Source organism: Dipodomys ordii, unplaced genomic scaffold (assembly GCF_000151885.1).
Source record: "Dipodomys ordii isolate 6190 unplaced genomic scaffold, Dord_2.0 Scaffold67, whole genome shotgun sequence".
In the NCBI taxonomy this organism is placed as follows: domain Eukaryota; kingdom Metazoa; phylum Chordata; class Mammalia; order Rodentia; family Heteromyidae; genus Dipodomys; species Dipodomys ordii.
The window spans coordinates 9,437,882-9,464,241 of record NW_012267283.1 but is presented as its reverse complement, the minus strand read 5'-3'; the positions used below and the strand labels follow the sequence as shown (position 1 = coordinate 9,464,241).

At 39.1% G+C, this 26,360-nt stretch overlaps 1 protein-coding gene across 1 annotated transcript in view; it reads right to left on the bottom strand.

The window, feature by feature from the left end:
* Nucleotides 1-8,151: 8,151 nt before the first annotated feature.
* Erp44 (endoplasmic reticulum protein 44) overlaps nucleotides 8,152-26,360 on the bottom strand; it is a 69,825-nt gene continuing 51,616 nt past the window's right edge. The window contains exons 10-12 of the mRNA XM_013023334.1: nucleotides 25,505-25,646; nucleotides 11,533-11,635; nucleotides 8,152-8,743 (exon numbers count right to left, since the gene is read on the bottom strand). Of these exons, the coding sequence (XP_012878788.1) occupies nucleotides 8,642-8,743; nucleotides 11,533-11,635; nucleotides 25,505-25,646 (347 nt within the window). The 3' untranslated portion in view covers nucleotides 8,152-8,641. The remainder of the gene's footprint in view (nucleotides 8,744-11,532; nucleotides 11,636-25,504; nucleotides 25,647-26,360) is intronic.

The window sequence follows — 26,360 nt, the reverse complement described above, 5'->3', positions numbered from 1 at the left end:
AAGGAAGTATTTGAGCAAAGCCTAGGAAAGAAGCCTCATTAAAAAGGGGCAGTGTGTTCAAGTGGCAGGGGAACTGCAAGCAAACAAGGGTCCAAGACAAGGTAACTACTGAATTAAGGAGAAACCAAGGAATTAAGTGTAGCCACATGATGAAGCTTGTTGGATCTACTTAAAGCATATTAATTCTTTAAAGGAATCAATGCTTTGCATTGTGTCAGATGGAAGCAGATACAACGCTTGAGTTTCTTGTTTTGCTCTTGTTGCCAAGATGCTAATAAATTTCAAATTTGCTTGAATTCTTCCTTGGTTGGGTCTCTTCCTTTTCCACCTGTAAGAAATGATTTGTCACCAGGTGCGGTGACTCATGCCTACAATCCTAGCTACTCAGTAGGCTGAGATCTGAGGAGAGGTTCAAAAAGCCAGCCTGGGCAGAAAAACATCTGAGACTTACCTCCAATTAACCACTAGAAAATGGAAGTAGTATTGTAGTTCAACATGGTAGAGCACTAGCCTTGAGCAAAAGAGCTCAGGGATAGTATCCAGGCCCTCCCAGAGTCGAAGCCATACAAGTAACCCCCCCCAAAAGTCTTAATTTGTTTGTGAGATCCTTTGTACAATGTAGATGCCCGTCTTCTGTCTACTACTCATTCCATAAATATTTATTGGCAACCCACTGAGAAACACCAAGAAATCTACCCTTGTGTTGAACAGTTTTCCATCTCCATGAATGAAATTCAGTGGCTTCCATTTTCATTTGTGGGTGATGATTTCATTGGTGGTAATTGGATCTCCTCAAGAAGATTGTATGCTTCTTTCATCTTATTATCAGTTTCTTAGAATATTCAATGCTTGGCATGCAAAACAGTGATGAGAGGACAATAGGAAACTACACTCTGTGGATGGTTCTCAGATGATGAGGAATGAGGCAAAAATCTGCAAGTCCTGTCGTCTTCTGGGGACATCAAATGTGCAATAGCTTTCCAAGACATATAAAATCTTGGCTTACTACATGGAAACAAGGTTTTTCTTTTCTTCCCTAGTTGGTGGAGATGGTTTGTTGTAGTTGTTGTTTTATGTCTTTTGGAGAGGTAGGGGAACACAAATGGAGGGAATAAAGATGAACAAATGCAGCAGTGGTACTTAGTAGACACTATGTTGAAGATGAACTATACAACTTGTGGGTGGGGATGGGATGGGGACACGGAGAGAACAAGGGAAGGGGCGACATTGTCCAAAAAGAAATATTCTCGTTACATGACTTAGATGGTAACTCCTCTGGGCATCAACTTTACAATAATTTTTTTAAAATCTTGGCTTACTGCCCACTTTTGGAATGAAGAAGAAGATGCAATAGAAGAAATAGGGAAAACACATCTAGGAATTGGAAGTTATAAACTGAAAACTACAGAATTTGGAGGTCAACATATTTATCTTACACAAATTAAAAGTTATGATGTGAAACAAGAGTAGAAGACTTGAATTGCCAAAGAAATGCTGTGGACATTTTTAAAATTATTTGCTCTCTTATCATTAAGAGTCTCAGGATTGGAGCAGTAGAAACCCAAGAAGGATTTAGTTATTGGATGGAAATTGAGTAGAGGCAGGAGTGTGATGGCTCTCATAGAGGTGGAATTAGGCAAAGGCAAGCCAAAGTTAAGAGGTAGGCATTTGACAAGATTTGAGCCAGGTGTCTAATGCTAAGGAAGGTTCATATACTCCTTCCACCAACAGTCTTTCAGTTAGTAGGAATGAAAACAAAAAAATGACCCTCTTCACAGTTCCCTTTCCTCCATAGATTTTATTACACATAAAAGACTATGAGCCTGGGGCCAGTGGCTCACGCCTGTACTCAGCTACTCAGGAGGCTGAGAAAGTCTATGAGACCCTTATCTCCAGTCAACCACCAGAAAACCGGAAGTAGTGCTGTGGCTCAAGTAGTAGAGCACTCACCTTGAGTTGAAGAGCTCACAGCCAGCACCCAGGCCCAGAGTTCAAGCTCCATGATCAACAACAACAAACAACAACAAAAGAAACATCATTATCTGGAGTGGGCGTCAACTCAGGACATCCTAACTTTCCCCCACCTGGCCTGTATCAGAAGGGTGGTCAAGGGGGTTAAAATAATGTCCAGAAGCCGGGTGCCAGTGGCTCACGCCTGTAATCCTAGCTACTCAGGAGGCTGAGATCTGAGGATCGCAGTTCAAATCCAGCCCAGGCAGGAAAGTCCATGAAACTCTTATCTCCAATAAACCACCAGAAAACCGGAAGTGGCGCTGTAGCTCAGGTGGTAGAGCACTAGCCTTGAGCTGAAGAGCTGAGGGACAGCGCTCAGGCCCAGTTCAAGGCCCACAACCGACAAAAAAATAAATAATAATGTCCAGAATGGTTCCTGGTTCATAGCAACTGTACAAATGTGAGTGGCTGTTACTATTATTCTGTGACATGACCTCTCTCAACATTTAAGGAAATGTGCATCAATAAAAGAGCGTTAAATGATGAGACAAAGGACAAAGGGTGAACCAATCAATGCAACAGCAATACTCACAAGACACTATTCTATTTCTTTTTTTTGGGGGGGGGGGTCCGGTCGTGGGGCCTGAACTCTGGGCCTGGGCACTGTCCCTCAGCTCTTCAGCTCAAGGCTAGCACTCTACCACTTGAGCCACAGTGCCACTTCCGGCTTTTTTCTTATGTGGTGCTGAGGAATCGAACCCAGGGCCTCATGCATGCAAGGCAAGTGCTCTACCATGGAGCCACCTTCCCAGCCCACAAGACACTATTCTAGAAATGAACTTTACAACTGGGGCGGGGAATGAAAATGGGAGAAAAAGGGGGAAGAGGGTAACAGTGTTCAACAAGAAATGTACTCATTATCTTATATATGTAACTGTAACTCTTCTGTCCACCACCTCGACAATGAAATTAAATTTAACATTTTTTAAATTTAAAAAAAGACCAATTAACTTAAAATCCCTGGGAGTGTGAATCCAATAAAGACATTAATATATATATATATATATATATATATATACAATTCTCTCTCTCTCTCTATATATATATATATATGCGTAGAAATCTCTTTCACCTTCACTAATGATAACCAAACGGTAACATATGCAATCTATGTCATGTGTATTTGACTAAACAGGCAACTGTGTGAGCTTTTATCTGAGTGTATGAATTGGGAGAAACTGCTGTTTCAGCCATTTTAGTAATACATGGTTAACCATTATAGTAAGAAATAGAAGAGTAATCATGTTTACAAATACAATTCTGGAGGAGAGGAGCCTGATGTGGGTTAAGTGTAGCTCTTCTGTTCCTAGGCAAGAATCCTCTTCCTGTTGGAAAGGCTCCAATACCCAAGGCTGGAGACTTCCTGTTCCCTGGGCTAACTGACAACACAGCAAGGCCACTCCATTACAACTGCCTTAAAAGGTTTTTCTTCATTCACCTTTTACCTCTCTTTTGACTACTGTTGACTCTTTAGCCTGGCAACAGTAGTTCATACTGTTCATAGTGAATGAGAAATGCATGGTGCTTTTCATCCTGACCATGTCAAAACACCCAACACATCAGTGTTGGAACTGGAGTGGGCACCCTGCAGGATCCATGGAATCAGGTATCGCTGAACTGGTGGGTGAGCCAGTTCTAGCACAGAGGAGACCCAGTAAATCCTACAGTGAACCACGAATGATGACCAAGGCTTCCAGGGACATCTGGTCCTGCCCATCCCTCATGAGTCCCCTCCAGTAGAGCCGACACTCTCTAGAGACTTAGATTGGAAAATAAATGTAGGGTTGTCACTGGAGGTTTCCCTAGAGCCCCACCATGCCTGACTCCCACTCTCCCGAGTCACCTTGAAATTAAGGGAAATGACAGCACAGTCACAAACAAATCAGCAAAGTGGGAAGCCTAAAAACGTGTCACTGATTTTGATTTTGAAAGAATCATGTCTTTTTGCTAAATAAAATTTGTACTCAATGGTGAAAAAAATGCATGGTGTTTTCTAAAGTATATGTAGCATTTTTCGGTCAACACACTAGGCATTTGATCTATCTTACAGATAAATAAGTTTCTGAGAAAACTTGCACTCCACATTGCCCAAGAAGGCACTACAGTGTCGTCCTGAGTTATATCCCTAGCACTGGAAGCTTTTAGTCTGGATAGAAACTCTTGGGACCCCCAAAACAGCTTGGCAAACAATACTAAAGGTGACTGCTGTCTCCCCCATTGCTGACTGACAAAATCATCAGATAGTTGAGATTTGCAATCCTGTCCTTAATTCAAGTGTTCACTTAACATCAGAGATTTCCTGAGCAGTTCATTACCAAGTTGCCCAGAATACAAAGATTGTTTTGCTTTCTTTTCTTCTTCTATTTTGCAATCTACTTTCTTTACAACCTGCACTCACATGAGTTAGATCCTCTCCCAACCCTGAACTAAAACACCAAAACCTGTGGGACCCTAGGGTTGAGCTTGTTATGAGCACCGAAGGGTGAATAGGAGGTATCTGCTAGGCAAAGGTGGGAGTGGAGAGAGGTAATTCTGAGAACTCGTATGCGGCACTTTTCCTCTTCCGCAGTCCAACACAGTTTTAAACAGTGTGTTACTGAAGAGGGAAGCAATGCTTCAATGAGGATAGAGGCTGGGTTGACTCCTCAGCACATGGAGTACAATTAAATGATGTGGAAAACAAACTCTAAACCTGAAAAAGCTAGTGATTCTGATCCTGCAGATGCTGAGTACTCACAGTACAATAGTTCTAACATCATGAAGTAGTAAAAAGTCAAATATAGGAGTGTTTTATAAATATAGTTTTATTACTTGGAAATACATACAAAAATTTAAACACAGCTAAAAAACAATTCTAAGCAGAGGTTCTATCCAACCTGTTTTAATGAACACATAAATCAGTTATTATCAGCATTGAACAACTTAAGTTCTCAAACAATTTGCTTTCAGTCTTTCAATATTGGGCTTAAAAACTGATAAAAGTGTTTTGTTCTTTATACCTATTTAAACCCCCACCTCCTTCAAACACAGACTGTTCACATTTCAGTTTAGTGAGATCTTTATTTTAGAAAAACAGCTAATGCCGTTCACATTTGGAAAACTGGAATACTATTTACCCATTTTCTAGGCTTCTGTCCTGTCACCATCTCTTATCCGTGGTTTCTCCAAATTTCCTAGCACTTGTCCACAGAAAGCATGTGCAAATTCTGGGACACATAAATGTGGCAAGGTTTTTTTTTTTTTCACTTTCCATTTTTGCAATTTGATGTCAGTTTTTCCCCAGCCATATTTTATCTCTTTGTCAAAGAAAATAAAAATTGCCTTCCTGTCAGTCCATTACCATTACTTTAGCCATTCTTCTTCTTTTTTTTTTTTTTGCCTTAAATCCGGCTTAAAAAAAAAAAGCTTCCTTGACAACTTTAGGATTTTCTATCAATTTAAGTTCACCCTGAGCCTTCCCATTTCAAACTCTGCTTTCTAGTTCACACTCCTTTTTCTTAGCCTGCCGATTCCTTTCTTTGCACATGGTCTCTGACAGTTGGAGCTCTCCATGAGCTACTCCAGGCACCTATTTACTCTATTTCTCTGGGTTCAGTTAGCCTTAATTCTTTTCTATTTTTTCCCATGTTTTCACGGTTCCTCTCGTGACTGGAACAGTTTTTGAATAACTGAAAAAGGGGGTGAAAAAACAGAAAGGCCAGCTTCCGATTTTTTGCTACTCAACTGTTCAGTATAGTCCGTCATGGTCTCCAACCCTGCTGAGAGTGCCTGAGGCCTGAGATTGGGGACACAGAGACTACTTCTGGAACATTCTCTGAGTCATATTTCTTTCTTATTTCCTCCTACGAGAACTTATTTTCTCCAGTGCACTATGCTGTTTCATTCCTGTGTTAGGGTCTTTCCATCCATCCAGATCCCTTCCTCCTGAACAATACATATTCACCCTTTAAAAACAACACAATAATAATCTCAGTGAGATCTTTGGCACTCACTGCCAGCAACCTGAACTGCTATTTTTTCCATCTTTAAACCTGTAACAGCTGCTATTGCTTATACATCTTGGTAAGTCTACATACAACTCTAGGGCAGAATTTATGCTTAATAAAGCATACTTTGTATCCTCCACCATATTATAGCACCAAAAAACTTGCCTTGAATAGATGTCTACAGAAATCTGCCTCCCCATGACTATACAATCCTAGTTCAGTCCCTGGGATGCAGACCGACAATACCAGGCCTTCAAGTACCTATACTGCTCTCAGACCCAAGTCTTCTCTGAGCAAATCAGCCCGAACACTTACGTGTTAAACCTTTTACTATGCTGTCTTTTTGTGGAATGCACTTGGGCTTGTTAAAGATGTTTTTATACAACTGGGTACCAAATTCTTATAAGTACTGAGCACCACGAAGGTACAAAGCTTCCCAAGGCCACTTTGTGTCCTATGCATTCCACAGACATTAGAGGATGACTACTGAAGTGCCCAGACACGCTTAGGCGTTAGATACACAGACAAAAAGCTCAACAAGGGGCTGGGAAGGTGGCATAGGGGTAGAGTGCTTGCCTAGCATGCATGAAGCCCTGGGTTCCATTCCTCAGTATCACATACACTGAAAAGGCCAGAAGTGGAGCTGTGGCTCAAGCCTTGAGCAAAAGAAGCTCAGGGACAGTGCCCAGGCCTGAGTTCAAGCCCCAGGACTGGCAAAAAAAAAAAAAAAAGCAAAAAAGCTGAGCATCCTTGTCCTCACTAGCTTCACAGTCTGGTAGATGGTGACTAGGTTGGGATGCAGCCTAAGTCCCCAAGCACACAAACGCTAGAAAATGTCTCCTCAAATCCACCTCTCTTAGAAAACACCACTTTGTCCTGACTTCCCCATCAAATGTGTGCGCCCTGGTTCCTTTTCCTAATAACTACTCTCAAGCAAGCTCTCTGCAACCGAGGACCTGAAAGCTAACTTCTGTTGATCACTTTTCCTAACCTAATTACAGGATTACGAATTTATTCCAGTTAAGGGCATGTGTTGCTTTTGGTCTTGTATGTTAGTTTGCTCAATACTTGGTTTTCATTCTCTCAGATGTGGTCCATCTTCTGATCTGAAGACCACAATTCTGACATCCAATGACTAATTACAAGCAATAAGGACAGAACTGGGGTCCAACCTCTACAAAGCTCTGGCCTACTTTTCAGGTCCAACATGGTAAAATATTCTAAACATGCCCTTATCACCTTGCTTAACATTTAATATTCTGAATTAAACTATGGAAACTATGGAAAGTCATGCATAAATAAGGAGTATAGGCTGCTTTTTAAAAATAACAATTATTAAATATCCATTATAAATATTCATTTTATTTTAAAAGGATTGGAAGATGTAACATTTATTACATACTATGTATAATGGCACAAGTCAACCTTTTAAGCTTAAAAATAATATTTCCCCAAACTGGGATTGATTTCTACCCTAAGTATAAAATGACCCTTGGTCTATATATAGCACCACCCAGGCCCAGAGGAAAGCCAACTTAGAAGCTGTCTGTCCTCTGGCATTGGGATTCCTGATATGACACTGAAGGGCCTCTCCCTCTGCTTTTACTCCCTGGCAGCATTGAGGCCTGGTGCAGGGACGATCTGACTGTACACTGCAGGCCTGTGCAGTCAGAGAAGCTGGAGGGGGAGGGGCCCTTAACAATTTTACAATGGCAAAAAATTAAATATACATGTTCTTTATCGTCTTTGCTTTGATCTCTACAGCTATAATGAGACTATAGATAGAGGGAAGTTTACAATGATTGAAATGAGATTTCTCGGTTGGTTTTTCTCTTTGGAAACTGAAGTCACATAACAGGAATCTAGTTCAATGCTAGTCACCTGCTCCACTACTATCTCCCTTTCCCAGATTTACGTTCAATTCATTTAGAGTTCTAAATGCCATCCATATGCCACTTTTTTAGACAAACACAGAAATTTAATAATACTTTTCATTTTCTTTTTCTTAATTCATAAAGACAATTTCTGCCAAATGTTCTGGCTTATGGCTCTCCTCCTCTTCATATTATGTTTAAGTTGCACATTAAGAATCCAAGAAATACCACTATGGAATTTTCCTAAGTAATGCCCAACCAATCAGTAAAACACGGAGCACAGTGTGAAAGTTTTAATTTATTCCCCTCCCAAGTATCCAGAATATATATCCCCTTAGCTTTCAGAATATGATAATGAGAATACCAACAGACATGATCAGATGAGAAGAAAGAAAAGCACATTTTACACAGGAAACACCCTACATTTTCTCTATCCTAGTGGTGCGAGTTAATGGTATGTTTCTGGCAATGTTACCTTTCAGTTGGTTTATAAAAATTGTACAGCAAAGATTTAATCAGAAGATAGGCCTCTGGTTGTTGTTGTTTTATTATTATTCTTTTAAACCCTTGCAGTTTTTTTTTTTAAAAGAGGCTATATTAAATGACAATGCATTTTTAGTCAGGGGGAGAAAAAAAATTAAAAACCCAAAACTTCTTTCAGTTTATTCAAAATAAAAATACACATAGAATTATGAAAATATAGGTTTACTATTTCCACCATGTAAGTCGATGCTGCTGTTGAAAGGCTTGCAAACTGTTTTCAAGTTTTTAAAGCTCATCTCGATCCCTCAATAAAGTATACCTATATTCACTGGGTGCTAGCTTCTGGAAGGAACTCTCTGGAGGACTGCTTGCGATGTCTTGTTCTTGCTACAAAAGAAAGAATAAAACAGCTTTGTATGAATATATTTTAAGGAGTTATAACATCTTAATATGGATCTTAGATAAATGGTAGTTACCCTATAACTGTTAATCAGCAAAAGATAGCAACTGTTGCCCAGGACAGTTATGTTTGAGATCTTAATTTCCTCTTTTAAATTCCCTTTACAAGAGGTCCAGGGCAAGGCTCCTCAGGACCATAACTGGGGCCCACAGCAATTTGCACAACCTTTGTGGGTCCCAAACACTTCCCTTTCATTACTGGGGTTTGAACTCAATGCCTCTGCTAGACAGGTTTTCTTACTGCTGAGTGTCATCTCCAGCCCCATGCCAGGCTGTTTTATTGAGATGAGATCTCTCTAACTTTTTGCCTGGGCTAGCCTCAATCTGTGCCTTCTGAGTAGCTGGGATTACAGATGTGAGCCACTGTACCTGGCCTCCAGCAGCTGCTTATCAATTACTTGCATGACAAATTATTTTAAAATTGGCTGAAATGAGGAGGAAATACATACTAGACTGAGAAAATTAATTTGTGTAATATTTTACATGTATACCAACAGTAGACAAAAACAGAATATAAAGGAAAATGTGACTTTCAAGAATTCTAAAGAAAAGGCAATGGATGACATTGTCATCTGTCCTTCATGGCCACATTGTGTGAGCAACTCTGGAGGTGGCCCAGAGTGCAGCTTTTCAATATCCTCTGTACAAACCGGGTGATCAATGCATGTGTTACACACTTATACTAGAACATTCCCATGAAAATCGAAGCGGTGTGTATAAACATCCCCTTCGACTTACCATAGTCTGCTTCTCCAACATATTTTTAACATTTTTTTCTTCTAAGATACATTTGATATAATTAAGCTGAAATTATATTAGATAAAACAAACATTTACAGTATTTGCTGCACAGGGGATATTAGTACACAAATGTGAATAAGGGAAGTACAAGGCATTCATTGTCTGTTGAAGAAGCTAAAATATATCTGGATTACACCAATAACAGTAAACCACATCTTTTCCTAATCTGACAGCCTATCAAGCAAGCCTACTTAGGAAAATAATCACCATTAACTAATATGTCTCCTTCTATAGTTGCTTAATCATCAGTGACAAAACTGACCTCATTTCTCAAGGTAAAGCATGTCATCAGATTCCTGGAACTCCTGACTCTGAACCTAATTGGATTCTTAAGATAGGGGAAAATTTAGCTTTCTAACTTTTCCTTCATAAATAGAAGTTCTTTGGATAAAATAACAGATTTACGTTCTAGACATATAAAACAGAAAGGTTTCAGGTATATATCATTTCCTGTCTAGTCAAAGAATTTTATGGGGAGGGGAAGGGAAATAACAAAATGCTGAAACAAGGACACAGGTTGACCTATTGTAATAATGAGATGTAAAAGACACTATGTTGAAAATGAGCTTTACAACTTGGGGGGGGGGTGAGGCAGGGAGGAGTTGGCGAGGGAAGGGATGGTAGGAGAAAAACAAAGCAGGGGTTAACAATGCTCAGTAAAAAATATACTCATTACCTTATAAATGTAACTGTAACCCCTTTGCACAGTATCTTTTCAATAAAAAATATATTAAAAAAGATTTTGTATTACTTGTAAAAGAATTTATAAAAAAGAAATAGAAAATTGTCAGGTTTTTAAAACTATGTATCTATACATTTATACATATATATTAACTCTGAGAATACCTATCTGTCCATCTATATATTGTGAATCTGGATGTCAGTGGCTCACACTTTATGATCCTAGCTATTCAGGAGGCTTCAAACTGAGTGGTTTGAAGCCAGCCAGGGCAGGAAAGGCCGTGAGACTTTAATCTCCAATTAACCACCTAAAAACTGAAAGTGACGCTGTGGACTCAAAAGTGGTAGAGTACTAGCTTTAAAAAAAAGAGCAGGAGGGCTGGGAAGGTGGCTCAGTGGTAGAGCGCTTGCCTTGCATGCTCGATGCCCTGGGTTCGATTCCTTAGCACCACATAAGAAAAAAGAAAAAAGCCGGAAGTGGCGGTGTGGGTCAAGTGGTAGAGCACTAGCCTTGAGCTGAAGAGCTGAGAGACAGCGCCCAGGCCCAGAGTTCAGGCCCCACGACCGGACCCAAAAAAAAAAAGAGCAGGGGGACAGTGTCCAGATCCTCAGTTCCAGCACCCAAGCCGGATTACTGATAATAAATAAGTAAACAAATACAAACAAATACTTATTTATTTATAAGTAAATATTAAAATATTAAGTAAATATACAGGAGCAAATTAAAAATTTGACAAATACTCATCAAGCATTCTAAATCTGGAAACCATAATTAATAAGTACTATCAACACTGAGTTTGTGAAAGATCTTGGAATGGTTTAAGAATAACACATCATTGCTTTATCTACTGTGGTCAATCTTCCAGACACAAAAAAAGGCTTAAGCAAGTTCTGGAAACCACTGATTTCATCACTGATCAAGTCTGTTCCCACTCCCAATTTCCTACTTCTACGTGAGCCAACTATACTTAACTCTTTAACATAATATAGAAATTACACTCAGTTTATCTTTGTTCAGGTCATTAAGAAATGACATTATAATGCTTGGCAACTCTTTTGAAGGCCTAAAAATTTCAGTAATTAAAAGCACAAAGCATGCATACTTCCTATAGTCTGGTTAGAATTTCTTTACAAAGATATTGAGAAGCTAAAATTCAAACTGTTAAGTAAGAGGCCATAGATCTTTAAAACTATAGAAACAAGGAGTTCCCACTGGAAAACTAGTAAGAGTCCTACCTCTCCCGGGGCAGTGTCAGTAGGGTCCGGTCCATGATGGAATTCTCTATGCAGTTTTCCAGAATGTAAGTCAAATACGAATTGCTTGAGTTTCCCAGGAATTCTAAAACCAAATATGAATTTAGATTAAACTGTTACACTTCATTTCTATTCATACCAAATGAAAACAAAACATTAAGAAAAAAAACTGTATTTATCATTCCACCAATCATACCAACAATCACAAGCTAGGTATATGTCAAACATTCTTACAGAACTGAAATTATGATACCTAGATACTCACTTCTGTGTTCTAGTTTTGCTTTATAGAAAAAGTTCCTATGTTACTATTTGAACAGAGACAAAACAGTCTTGTTAGATGCTGAACCCACTTACCTTACTATTCTTATTGGTGAGCATTTAGATATTTTCTTTAATAATATAGACATATATTTTATATTCTGTATTATAAAGTAAGTATAAGCTAAAACAAAAAAAAAGTATGTTCCAGACAGGCACCAGGGGCTCACATCTATAATCCTATCTATTCAGGAGGCTGAGAGCTGAAGGATCATGGTTTGAAGCCAACCTGATAAAAAAAAGTGCATGAGACTCCATCTCCAACTAACCATTAAAAAAAAAAAGGGCTACAATGCATGACTTAAGCAATAGAACACACACAAGCTAAGCAAGCAAAGATAACTAAGCATGAGATTCCGAGTTCAAATCTTGGTACCAGCAAAAAAACAAACAAAATCTATGTCCTGAAAAACTGCACTAGGTTATCAGGGCTCAAGAACAAAATAGTTGTATAGGGGCTAATCATTTAAAACGATATAGTTCTGCCAGGCACCAAGTGGCTCCTAACTGTCATTCTACCTATTAGATCTCCTAGATCTCAGGAGATCAGGGGATTGCGATTCAAAGCCAGACTGGACAGGAAAGTCTGTGAGGCTCTTATCTCCAATAAACTACTCAAAAAAAGCTGGCATTGGTGCTGTGGCTCACTCAAGTGGTAGAGTGCTAGCCTTGAGCAAAAGAAGCTCAGAGACAGCGTTCCCAGCCCAGGCCCAGAGTTCAAGCCCCAGGACTGGCATTAAAAAAAAAAAAGATAAAGTTTACTATAGTTCTACAAAGACCTTGTAACAAAAATACAAGCAACACAGAATCCCCAAAAGCATCTGAACCCAGTACCAGTAGGTAGAGCCTTTGAAGGCTTAACTCTGAGACACAGGACCTTAGGGGCTTTCACTACTGGTAAGAATCAGTTTCATAGAATTTGTTTGATCTAGGGGATAGACTTTTGTTTTTTCCTCAGCACAGGGGGAAACATCTTCCCAGCTGCTGCAACCAGATGTGCAATTTTCCCAGCTGGCTTCACAGAGGAGGAGAAAGCACTTCTCAAGAGCGGTAAGCCAGCTTTTGTTTACACCAGGAAACACTTTTAAAATTTTCCATTATTTTGTTTAGTTTGAGGTTCTTCATAAGCCACTAAGGCATTCTCTTAACTGTGAAAAGTCACTCTTACATCTCTAAAACATTAAAATCAGGAACCTGATACCTGAAACCAATACAAAAACACTTTCTATTGACATAATTATGTATAGGCAAACCTGAAGCACAAAGACAGGATTGTAGAATTTACCCTACTGAGCTAAGCAGATTTATACAGTAGGTTTTCTTATTTGTAAACTATTTCTTGGAGTTGTAGCTGATAGGGACATTGCATTAAAAAGTAAGAATTTGTGACAAGGTATGTGAATTCCATCTACAAAACATTATGCTTTTGATAATTAAAATTTGTATTTCTTCAGAAAATTTGTATTTCTTCAGAAACTAAGCATTTTATTTCTGCTGCTGGATTTATACTACTGATCATGAGTTGTCTGCCTTGTACCTTGGTACTTTTGAAAACTGGTTACATATATTTAAATAACAACTCTGGTTAAAATGTAGGTGTCACTCTTTAATGCTTTGAGTAAAATAGACTGACTTCTGCAATCATTTTTGGTAATCAAGAATAGCTTGGCGTGTGCTAATATCACCAGTTTCTTTCTTTACATCCTCTGTTGAGGTCCTGGAAAGTGCTGTTTCTTTGCTTCGATAACTCCCACTGAGATGTACCAACCAGTAACTTCACTGTACACCCATTTCTGGCTCCCCACTAGCTCCAATGCAACAGAGACCAGCAGGTGCCAAATGCACAGTTTACAAATACAAATGACTGTCAGGTAGCAGTATTGACAGAAGGCCTCTGAAAGGTTCTCCAGTGCTCCAATAATTGCACATGCACCAGAGATAAACATGGAGAGGAGATCAATTCAAATGTAGTCTGACATCACCCACAGCCACCCCACTGCAAAGTACAAAACAGTATCTATTCAATCTACAGGAATGCAAATGGTCTATAATGCTTATGATAAAGGCTCTGCTTAGAGATCCAAAGATGATCACAACTAACACAACCAACTGTGTCTGCTAGTCAAGACAATTTAAGCATGATTAAATCTTAAGTGTCACCAGAGAACAGTGGCTCAAGCCTGTAAAGCTACTCAGGAGGTTGAGATCAAAGGATCCTGGTTCAGAGCCAGGCCTGGCAGTAAAGTCCATGAGACTGTCATCTCCAATTAAACACCAAAAAAAGCCAGAAGTAGGGCTGTGACTCAAGTGGTAGAACACCAGCCTTGAGTTAAAATAAGAAGCTCAAAGACTGCACCCAAGCCTTGCATTTAAGTCCCAGTATTGCCACAAACTAATTAATTAAAATTAAAAATTTTTTAATGTGACAAATGCATAGAAAGCATTTAAGACAGATTTTTCCCTACTTTATCACCCCCCACCCCACGGTTAACAGGCTACAAGTAAAACACACAGACAAGGGAGATAGGAATAGTCTGAGCTGATGTGGTAGAAAGAGACAACAATACAGCTCTTACTGCGCATGTGCCAGAAACTACCCATAATTATCAGAAATCATTATCATTATCAGTGAATCAACAATAAAGTGTCCTGAAAACTAGGCAACATGGCAATCTGCTAAAAAGACCTTTACCAATAATAAAATTTGCACCCCTCAGGGAACAATTTTTCTAGTTAGACTACCAATAAATTTCTTTTATATCCCACACACACTTTATTTAGGGGTGACAATTTTCCATTTTTAGGCAAAATTTAGACACAGGAAATGTACAAATGTGAGATGTATCATACATTTTGGCAAATACATACAAGGTAAGAACTCTTTCATTATTGAAGAAAAATACTCACACAGTAGATAATCCACTGCTTTTAGGCTTAAGTTTCACAGTTCTAACATATGCATAGCCTGCTGCTACCATCTCTACACTGCTACATCCTCTTAAGCCAACCTCCTCCACCTCTGGCAACCACTGATTTGTTCACTAGTCTGTTGTCAAGCACGTGCAATTAGACATGTAACCATGAGAATAGATAGTCTTCTCTTAGCACACTACATACGCTATTCATTTCTATTTGTTGCTGAAAAGTGTTCCACAGAGGGATATAAAACAATTAGCTTATTTATTCAAGGACATTTGAGTTCTTGCATGATTTTGGTGACTAGTCCAGAGGTGGAGACTAGGAGAACAGAAATTTGAGACCATCCTAGGCAAAAAGCTATCAAGATCCTATTTAGACAAGGAAGCTAGGTGTGGTGATACATAGCTGTAATCTCAGCATGGAGAAGGCCAGAGGAAGATCTCAGTCTAAGGCCAGTCCCAGACAAAAAGTTGACAACCTAAATTAAAAATAACTAAAGCAAAATGGGCTGGAGATTTGACTCTTGTAGCACTTGAGTATGAAGCCTTAAGTTCAAACTACAGCAATGACAAAAAAGGGAGGAAGGGAAGGAGGAAGGAAGAGTATGAAAGAGAGATGGAGAGAGAGAAAGTGGAGGGGAGGCAGGCTTTGGCCTGCAACTACATACATTTGTGCACAGATTCCTATGTGGATTTTATTTCTCCGGAACAAATACTGAGGAAAATGGAAAGTGTATCTATAACTTGTAAAGAAATTGTTAAACTTTTTTCCAGAGTGGCTGCATAATTTTATAGTCCCACCAGCAATGTTTAAGAGTACAGTTGCTATACATCCTCACAAGCACCCAATTTATTACACTCCTAACCCAGATAGTCATCCAAAGATACAGAATGGTATCTTGTGGTTTGAATTTACATTTCTGAGATGGACTGACGATGCTGGGTACCTTCATCGTGTGCTTACCTGCCACCTGTGCATCATTTTTACATACGAACAGTATCAGTCTCAGAAGAAAGTTTTCACCTTGATGAAAACCAACTATCATTTTTCTTTTAGCTTTTGATGTACCAATGCCACTGTAGCCCCAGGTCACAACAACTGTGACCCCACTAAGAGCTGTCTCATATTGGAGATACTGATCTCATGTTGAGATACTGATAAACAAAACCAGGTTCTCAGTTAAAATAGATCTTAATGAGCTCAGCACAGGTGGCTCGTGTCCGTAATCTTAGCTACTCAAGAGGCCGACATCTGAGAACTGTGGTTTGATGTGACACTGAGCAGGAAACACTGTGTGACTCTTATCTCTAATTAATCATCAAAAAACTAGAAGTGGGGTTGTGGCTCAAGTGGTAGAGCACTAGCCTTGTGTTGAAAAATGCTGAGGGATAGTATTCAAGCCCTGAGTTCAAGCCCCAGCTGGCACACACACCAGACCTTAATGGTAACCTGACTTACAAACCCCTCTGAGTTCTTTGTAATTCCATCTGAGTCCTAGTTCTCCCTGTGAGGACAAGAAGGTAGGCTAACTGCTGTATGGAGATACACATGCTCAACCACACCATTATAGTTTGCTCCCACTGCCTATTTGCTCACCCATTGCCAATCAGCCATAAAATATCTCCATACTCAGTAGTTTCAGGAACGGTGACAATTTTCTGTTATGTGGTAGATATGACTTGGGCCCAGAGTTGGGAAGTCATTATCAACAGAGTAACTACTCCATCTGGGAGATGGTTTCTTTTTAATTTTTTTGGGGCGTCTGGTCATGGGACCTGAACTCTGGGCCTGGGTGCTGTCCCTCAGTCCTTCAGCTCAAGGCTAGCACTCTACCACTTGAGCCACAGCGCCACTTTCAGCTTTTTTTCCTGCTTATGTGGTGCTGAAGAATTGAACCCAGGGCCTCAGGCATGCAAGCCATGGGGGATGGTTTCTGATGGTAACAAAAATCTTGAGAATGACCCAAATCTGTTCTGCGGCTGTTTTCTCCCTTGCCACTTAGAACTCTAAAGATACCTAAGCACTCTTGGGAAAAGGAACCACTGTCCACCATTTTAGAAATGTTATCTTTCATGAAAGTCCTCCAAAAGACTTATGCCAAATGGTATCATTTATTCTCTCGGAGCTACACAGCATTCCTAGAACTGTCCTAAATTCTGAAATTACCTCCATCTAAAACCTCTTCCTTGGGGCTGGGAAGGTGGCTCAGTGGTAGAGCGCTTGCCTTGCATGCATGAGGCCCTGGGTTCGATTCCTCAGCACCACATAAGCAAAAAGAAAAAAGCCGTAAGTGGCGCTGTGGCTCAAGTGGTAGAGTGCTAGCCTTGAGCTGAAGAGCTGAGGGACAGCGCCCAGGCCCAGAGTTCAGGCCCCACGACCAGACCAAAAAAAAACAAACAACAAAAAAAAACACAACAAAAAAATAAAACCTCTCCCTTTAGATCAATCAATAAAACAAGCATTTACAGAGCTATGATCTAGCTTGGGAATTAATTGGTAAATTGGTCTTTATCAAGTTGAAAACTTTCTTCTGTGAATGATACGTTTAGAATTTAGAAGTATTAGCTCTCCAAACATCTTCCATGCTGATTTTACACTTTTTTTTTTTGGTCAGTTGTGGGACTTGAACTCTGGGTCTGGACGCTGTCTCTCACTCAGCTCTTCAGCTCAAGGCGAGGGCTCTACTGCTTAAGCCACAGTGCCACTTTCGGTTTTCTAGTGGTTTATTGGAGATTAGAGTCTCAAGGCCTTTCCTGACTGGGCTGGCTTTGAACGGTGATCTTCAGATCTCAGCCTCCTGAGTAGCTAGGATTACAGGCGTGAACCACCGTCACAAAGCTACACTACTTTTTATAGGTACTAAAAATGTCACTGTTGTCATACAGTAATGGGGACCTAGGTCTTTGGTGTTCAATATATTGAGGTAAATCTTAGCTTTGAACCAGTAAGTTGGTGGTCTTGCAAGTTATTTTACTTTACTAAAAGTCAGTTTCTCTGAAATAAATTAGAAGTAAACAAAAGATTGGTAGCTTCTGCTTCCTAAGGCCCCCCTCTGGCATGGGAGGGGCTGTGACCCTTAAATCTGCTATTCCTCTCTCTACAATTAATACTTCCTCCAAATGACCCCAGATATGCTGAGTTACTAAGTAAAAGAGTAATTATAGTAATTTATGAAAACTGCTTATCATTTAAAGGCTTAATTAGCATGCCACACAATAACAATTATATAAGCCATTAAATATGTCAGATTCACCTTGCTGCTTATTTTATTTTATTTTTAACATTAACAACTATTCACATAGATTCAGCATGTGCCTCTTCATTAAAAAAATAAGTTAGAACGGTGCCTAGAAGGGGAATCACGAACCTAAAGGAGAAATATCTTATAAAAAGCTTCAAATATAGTTATTTACAGCCTACAGCCTTCCTTATCAAAGAACTAAACATTTATAGGATAAGGATCATGTCCCAATAGAGATCCCTCTGGAGCATTTTATTAACTCAGTTTTGCTTTTGCTTTTTGTTTTGAACGAGGGTGTAAATAGAATACTACCAGCTGATGGCTTCACTCTACTTGGGTACGAGCCCAATTCCTCATCCAGTGAGCCAGGGCTGGGGAGTAAATGGGCTGAGTCAAGTGATAAAGAACATGACACACTTGTGCTAGCTTGGGTTCCCTAGGAAGCAGACATCAAGTGGGGTTCAAAGTATTAGTGTTTTAAATCTGACTTAAGAATCACAGGAGAAAATTAAGAAGCCAAGCTGGAATTCCTCAATGGGATCTCCTTGATGTGTAATATTCTCAGGAATACAATCCAAAATTGCACAGAGTTGCTCACTGGTAAGACTAACCTGAACCAGCACCTTTTTGATTTCCACAAATAATTTGAGACTTCATAATTAGGGTTTTAAGCTTATTATAGTGAAGAAGTAAAACAACCACCTTTCAGATTTATTCACATACTCAAGACAGGAAAATGAACTGATAAATTTCATGTAAATGACACATTGGGTCAAGTTGGCATCTCAGTACCAAGCAGACATTCTGCCTATAAGTGAGCTCTAGCAAGTCCAGAACTTTTATCTTTCCTAAAAACCTCATCCCTTCAGCTTGAGCTTGCAGCTTCAGAAAAACAAAAACAAAAACAACAACCCTGCCTTTGAAATCATTAGAGGAAGAAGACACCTAATTAGTTAAGACAGGCTTGTAGTCCAAGGACCAATGCCCATACACTTGCTAAAGAAACTGTATGCATTCCAATTGTTTTAAAAGCTCTTGGATGTTAGGAACCTGGACTGCTGGGTACAACTGTTCTTCCTTTTTATTTTTTTTTAGATTTTATTTATTTATAACTTTTATTGTAAAGGTGATGTAAAGAGGGGTTACAGTTACATATTCAGATGAGTACATTTCTTTTGAACAGTGTCTCCCTCTCCCTCATTCCCCCAGTTTCCCCCTCCGCCTGACTTCCCTCCCCCCCAAAGCTATATAGTTCATTTCCAACATAGTGTCTCCGTGGGTTTCACTGCTGAATTGGTTCACCCTTTGTCCCATCATTTCTGTGCTTTCCCTTTCTGCTCTTCCTTTTTAAATCCAATGTAATCCTGGCCTCTCAACTCTCCCTGACTTCCTCACTCTTAGCAGGTGATCTGGCCTGTTGGTGCAAAATGAGAATCTTCAGTAGCTGTTACACAAGAAGTCCCAAACAAACCCCACAGAAAAGCTGTGCTCACCTCCTCCTCCTCTTCCTCCTCTTCCACCTCTTCCTCCTCCTCCTCCTCCTCCTCCTTCTCCTCCTCCTTCTCTTCCTCCTCCTTCTCCTCCTCCTCCTCCTTCCTCCTTCTCCTTCCTCCTCCTTTCTCTTTCTCTTCCTCTTCTTAACAATTTCCATTTGAACCAAAAGGGAAGAAGTACTGCTTACTTTGTATCTCCTTATAATACTGCAGTGAGATGGATTGATTTCCCACCCTGCTAGACTTTAAGAATGTTCTTTGTCTCTGGACTTCCTGCCACTGCAGTCAACTCTGGAAACATCCAGGAGCTTGCTGGGGTCAAAAGATCACTTCTGTTTCCTTTCTCATTAAAGAAGACTAGCAGATCTCATTCCGCTGTGCTCCCTATTTTGCTGTATCAATTAGCCCCCTTTTCCTGAATCAACAGTTCTGTAAGCAGTAAGACTTGATTCCATAAGCATTTAATCATGTTTAGTTTCTTCCACCCTTAGGGGGATGAGGAAGGGTGGAAACTATGTCATCTGTGTGTCTCTGGATTTATCTCTCCCTTAATTTTTTCCCTTTAGAGAGAAGCTTCTTGTAACATTTATTCCACCATCACTTTCCAGTTCATTGTTAGATTTTATCAAATCTAGCACTTTTTTCTTCTGGGCAAGTATCCTTTCTGTTTGAACTGCTCACCCATGCCCTTCATTATCAGGATTATTGCTCTTTTCTTTCTTTTCTTTTGCCTGACTACTCTCCTCAGTTTTCTATCCTTCCCCACCAAGGGTAACCACCCCATTCTACTCTCCATCTCTATGAGCTCAACTTCTTACCATCCTCACTTCATGAGGTTGTGTACTATTTGTCTTCTTTACCTGGCATATTTCACTTAATGCCCTCCAAGTTCATCTATGTCTTTATAATTTTAGGATTTCCTTCTCCATAAAGGCTGAATACTATTCATAATGTTTATATACTATCATTTCTCTATCCATTCATCAGTTGAGAGACATGTAAGTTGATTTCATATTTTGGCTACTGAGAATAATATAGCAATAGACATGGGAGAACAGATATCATCTGACCTACTGACTTCATCTGCTTGGGTATGATCAGCAGTGGAAGGTAGGTTTCAGTTTGCTGCAGAACACCCATCCTGTTTACCACGATACCACCGGCACCCACAGCGCGGCTGCGCTCCCTATTCTCACTAACGTTTGTTATCGTCTGATAACAGCCACCCTAAGAGGTGTACATTGTGCCTCCTCATGGCTTTAATTTACATCACTGGTTTTGAGAATTTTTTCATATACCTATAGCCTATTTATATGGCTTTTGAGAAAATTTGCCCATTATTTTCATATCAGGCTGTTTCCTTGGTTGTACAAAGGCTTTTGGATTTGATATAGTACCATTTGTCTATTTTTGTTTTTGCTGCTTGTGCTTTTAGAATTAAATTTTAAAAAGTGATGCCTAAATTGGTGTCAGGGAACTTTCCCTTTCTATTTTCTTTTTTCTCAGACTTTCAGATCTTATGTTTAGTTCTTTATTCCATTTTGAGCTGATGTTTGCATACAGTATAAGAGTCTAATTTTGCTCTTTGGAATGTGGATATCTAGTTACCCCCTACTTCCTCAGCACCATATTGAACAAACTGACTTTTTCCGCACTGCTTAATTGACCATAATGAATGGGTTTATATCTGGGCTCTCTAGTTTGCTGCTAGTTATTCAGTGCAGAAGTTTTTCATCTGTGTTCATCAAAGATGACTACCCTGTAACTTTTTTCTTGCAGTATCCTTGTTTGACTGTGGTATCAGCCAATGAGACACGACCACCCTTTTTCAGTTTTTTGGTAGTTTGAAAAGAACTTGTTCTTTAAAGTTTTGGTAGAATTCATCAGTGAAACTAGAGGTCCTACTTTACTGTTTTCTTTCTCCTAATGAAAGACTTCTTATCACTGATTCATTCTCTTTATTACTGATATATTAATTTTTTTTATTTCTTCATCATTCACCTTGGTGTGGTCTGTGGATACAGGAATTTGTCCAATTCTTCCAAGTCATCAATTTGTTGGCACATTGCCTCTTCTCTATATTCCTTAATTATATTTCTAAAATATATTTCTAATGACGGCTCTTTCCATATTAGTCTAGGCTAAAGGCTCTCCAACTTTATCTTTCAAAAAAACTAACTCTAGTTTGATTTTAATTTTCAACTGAATTTCTTTTGTTTTTCAAGTCCCCACTTCATTTTCACTCTGATTTTATTATTTTCTCCCACTAACTTTCATCTTAGTTCATTTTGGTCACTTACTGTTTTCTTGATTTCACTGAATTATTTCTCAGTATTTTCTTGAAATTGAGAGTTTCCATAAAAAAATTACTTTGATATACAGGAAACTCAAGAAACTAGCCCCTCCCAAATCTAACAAACCAATCATTAAATTGGCAAGGGAGCTAGAGAGAGACTTCTCAGAAGAAGAGATAAAAATGGCAAAGAAACACATGAGAAAGTGTTCATCATCCCTGGCTGTAAAGGAAATGCAAATAAAAATAACACTGAGATACCACCTTACCCCAATCAGAATGGCCCACATCCTAAATTCAGTCAATGACAATTGCTAGAGAGGATGTAGACAAAGAGGAACCCTACTGCACTGCTGGTGGGAACGTACAGTAATACAACCACTTTGGAAAGTAGTCTGGAGGTACTTCAGAAAGCTAAATATAGACCTCCCCTATGACCCAGCCATACCACTCCTAGGCATCTACACTGAGCAACAGAAACCAGGATATAAGGACACATGTACCTCCATGTTCATTGCAGCACTGTTCAAAATAGCCAAGATATGGAAACAACCCAGATGCCCCACTACAGATGAATGGATCCAAAAATTGTGGTACTTATATACAACGGAATATTATGCGGCCATTAGAAAGGACAAAATAATGGCATTTATAGACAAATGGATGGAACTAGAGCAAATTATTTTGAGCGAGGTAAGCCAAGAGCAAAGAGACAAATGGCACATGGTCTCCCTGATATGTGGATTCTAAAGCCAAAATGCAAGGAGGTATCACAAAGTAAACAGGAATCGAGAAACAAAGGACTTCCACTCAGTTTGTTGTATCATTGCTAAATGATTTCATGTTCTTGACCACACACACACATATATATATACATATATGCCACATATATGAATGTATGTGTTATGTATATATATATATATATATATGCGTACATCTGAGACAAGCTAGGAGGACACAGAATCAAAGGAAACGGGAAAACCCAACAGAGGGGCCCATCAGCTGTACTGGACATAGACAAAAATGAACTAAGCAACTCAAAGGCAGTGCTGGGAGGGAGGGAGGGAATGAGAGGGAAAGAGGGAACAGCTTACACTAAGCAAAAGGAAAGAAATGTAAATACCAGCTGATGTGGAAGAAACAGTTGTATTTCAAAGTTCATAGAATTCACCAACTTTATAGACCATGATAATGACAATTTGCCTTGTGAAGGTTAAAATGTGTTTGTGACTTTAAGTATCACTATTCCACAATACTGGGAAATATGTGAAATTTATGTAATCATCTAATCTCAATAAAAATTATTTTAAAAAAATACTTTGAATTTTTTTCAAAGGGCATGGTCTCTCTCCTTCAGCCTCTCTGTGCTCAAGGCTAGTGCTCTACCACTTGAGCAACAGCACTACTTCTGGCTTTTTCTGAGTAGTTTACTGGAGGTAAGAATTTCATGGGTTTTCCTGCCTGGACTGCTTTCGAACCATGATTCTCAAACCTCAGCCTCCTGAGAAGCTAGGATTACAGGCATAAGCCACTAGCACCTGGCTACTTTGAACTTTGTGGGCAATTTCTTGGGAAATTATTTGAGAGATAATTGTGTTTTTAATTTTTTTCTACATTTCTTGATGCTTTGAAACCTGTACTTGTGAAGAATCAGGTTCCTATTTCTGTGCAGATAGACTCCAGGTCTGTCTAGAACCAAGCCAGTCTCTGAAGCTCCAAGCTCCATATAATACTTGAACACCGAGATGCCAAACCTGCTCTAACACGAGGTGTAGGATCACTCAGCCCCAGCTTCCAGGTTTACCCAGTAGACTGTTTCTAGAACAGCCCAATTGCCAAAACACCCCAGTAGGTGTGAAATGGCCCTAGCAATAGACTGGCCTCTACAATAACACTCATTCAACAGATCTTAACATTCGAGCAGCCTCCATGGATCTGTGCTCCAGGACTGCCCCTGCAGACAGGTTTTAACCTGTGTACTCTGCTTCCAGGCCAGACCCTAGGATGCATGCTCCAACCTACCACCAACAATTCTAGGCTCCATACAAGCCCTGGCAGACACAGGTTCTACAGTCTTGTTCTAGTATTAGGCCGGCTCCAGTCTCAGTAAACTTTAAACAACTGATTCATTTAAAAGAGCTAGATAAGTGTTTAATGAATTAAGAGGTTAAATTCTATCATTTCAGCATACATAAAATAAGAACTAGGACTGGGAAGGTGGCTCAGTGGTAAAGTGTTTGCCTTGCATGCATGAGGCCCTGGGTTCAATTCCTCAGCACCACATAAGCAGAAAAAGCTGGAAGTGGCACTGTGGTTCAAGTGGTAGAGTGCTAGCCTTGAGCTGAAGAGTTAAGGGTCAGCGCCCAGGCCCAGAGTTCAGGCCCACAACCAACAAAAAAATAAAAAAATAGGGGCTAGGAAGGTGGCTTGGTGGCAGAGAGCTTGCCTTGCATGCATGAGGCCCTGTGTTTGATTCCTCAGCACCACATAAGCAAAAAAAGCCGGAAGTGGCGCTGTAGCTCAAGGGGTAGAGTGCTAGACTTGAGCTGAAGAGCTGAGGGACAGCGCCCAGGCCCAGAGTTCAAGCCCCAGGACTGGCAAAAAAAACTTAAAAAATAAAAGTAAAAATAAATAAATAAAAATAAATAAAATCTAACATATCTTATGGTTTATAACACAACCATCATCGATGAGTTTAACTGAAGGAAAAAAACCCTACGATTTGTTACAACTTTATATTTGTAATACAACATCTTTCATTTATTTTCATACAAATCTCATTAGGAAGATGGTACCATTAAGCACATTTTAGACATGATGAAAGAAGAACAATGAAGTTATATTCTTGCCCAAGGCAGCAATCAAATCTAGGCTTTCTTTCTTGTTCTGGTACTGAGAATCTTCTATAAAACAATCAAACCTCTACTAAAATATTTACCAGTATGTGAGGTAGTTTCTTCTGTGACAGGATTATACTTTAATGATTATACTCTAAATTATACTCTCAAATTATGTAATAATCTTTCGAGATAAAAATTTAAAGTTTAATTTGAATTGTTTAAATTTGCACTGTTTAAAATTTTCAAATATTAAAAAATACCTGCACTTTAAGTCATTGTATTTAACATCTCTACAAAGGTAATAAAAATTTAGTATCTATAACAGTTACAAGGCTTACAAGTTTATTAATACTATAAATATCTGAGAGTAGAGTCAAGAAGCTTAATTGTTCCTGGAAATGGTCTAGCTTACATGCCATTAGATACACACAGTAATAGCAAAATTCTGGGTCATGTATTCATACTCCTAATGTTTTTACTAGATGAAATCACAAGGGAACAGCAATAATACCAGCAATCCTTTAACTTGACTTAGGTTGTATTTTCCATGAAGCAAAGACCAAACCCAATGAAGAAATTAGTATTTAACGTCTCACAGAACACAATTTTCCCCCCAGAGATTGATTGATTTCCAAGCTATATTCACCACTCAATCACCTAAATAGTATTTCTACATAAATATACAATAATTCTATAGTTACACCAGACTATATTGTGAAAACAAACAGAAACCACTTAAATTCTTCTATCCAATAAACAAATACAACTTTCATAACCCAGGATTGAAATGTTCAAACAATTATTTAAATCCAATTTTCTTTTTTATAAAGTAAAAATGAATACTTACAATACATCCTTAAAGTCTCCAAAAACATACATATGCCTAAAGCTGTCGATAGCTATTACGGGGCAATCTGCTGGAGTTTTCTGTATATGCAGAAGAGGATGTCTAAATTTGTCACAGTCTGCATGTAAAAAGTTTATTGTACCTTTGGAAGAAGCAGAATTTTGAGAAGTACATTAGAATTTTCTTGACTATATGAAGATTATAAACTCACAAAAATGAAATAATAAATAAAAAACACTAACGTTCTTTAGAGTAATATAGATCAGATAAGACTACAACCTAAACAGTGTAACAGTTAAAAGAAGTAGGATTTTAGTTCTCATGGCAGAATATAATTTCCTCAAAAATTATAGTAACACTCAAATCCAAATGCTATTGTGGATTTAATGGGTAATCATATGCTCTGCACATTACCCACGTTCTGGGCAACAAATTCCTCAAACCAATATATGAGCTGTTTTGGTGAGACTGTCTTCATTGCAGCCTCTTACTAAATGACTAACATGGGAAGCTCTATACGATGTTGTTGCCTGATTTTGATTGACTTGCTTCCCTAACAAAAGAGGCGAAGCTGTTAATGCCTCACATTCCAGAGACAAATTCTCAGTAAATCACTAAGAAATAAGCAATAAGCAGGAACCTCTGGGAATGTGAGGCGTCACACAAGCATTAAGTTGCTAGGAGAAAGTGCCCTAACTCATATAGTACTCATGCATGGCCTTACTTTTCATGCTATTTGACTTTTTCTCTCTAAAACAGGCATACAGAAAGTAAGCAAAACAAACAAACAAAAAAACCTTCCCACTTCTTTATACCCTATCAACATCTTCTTACCCCAATATTTGAAATGTTTGAA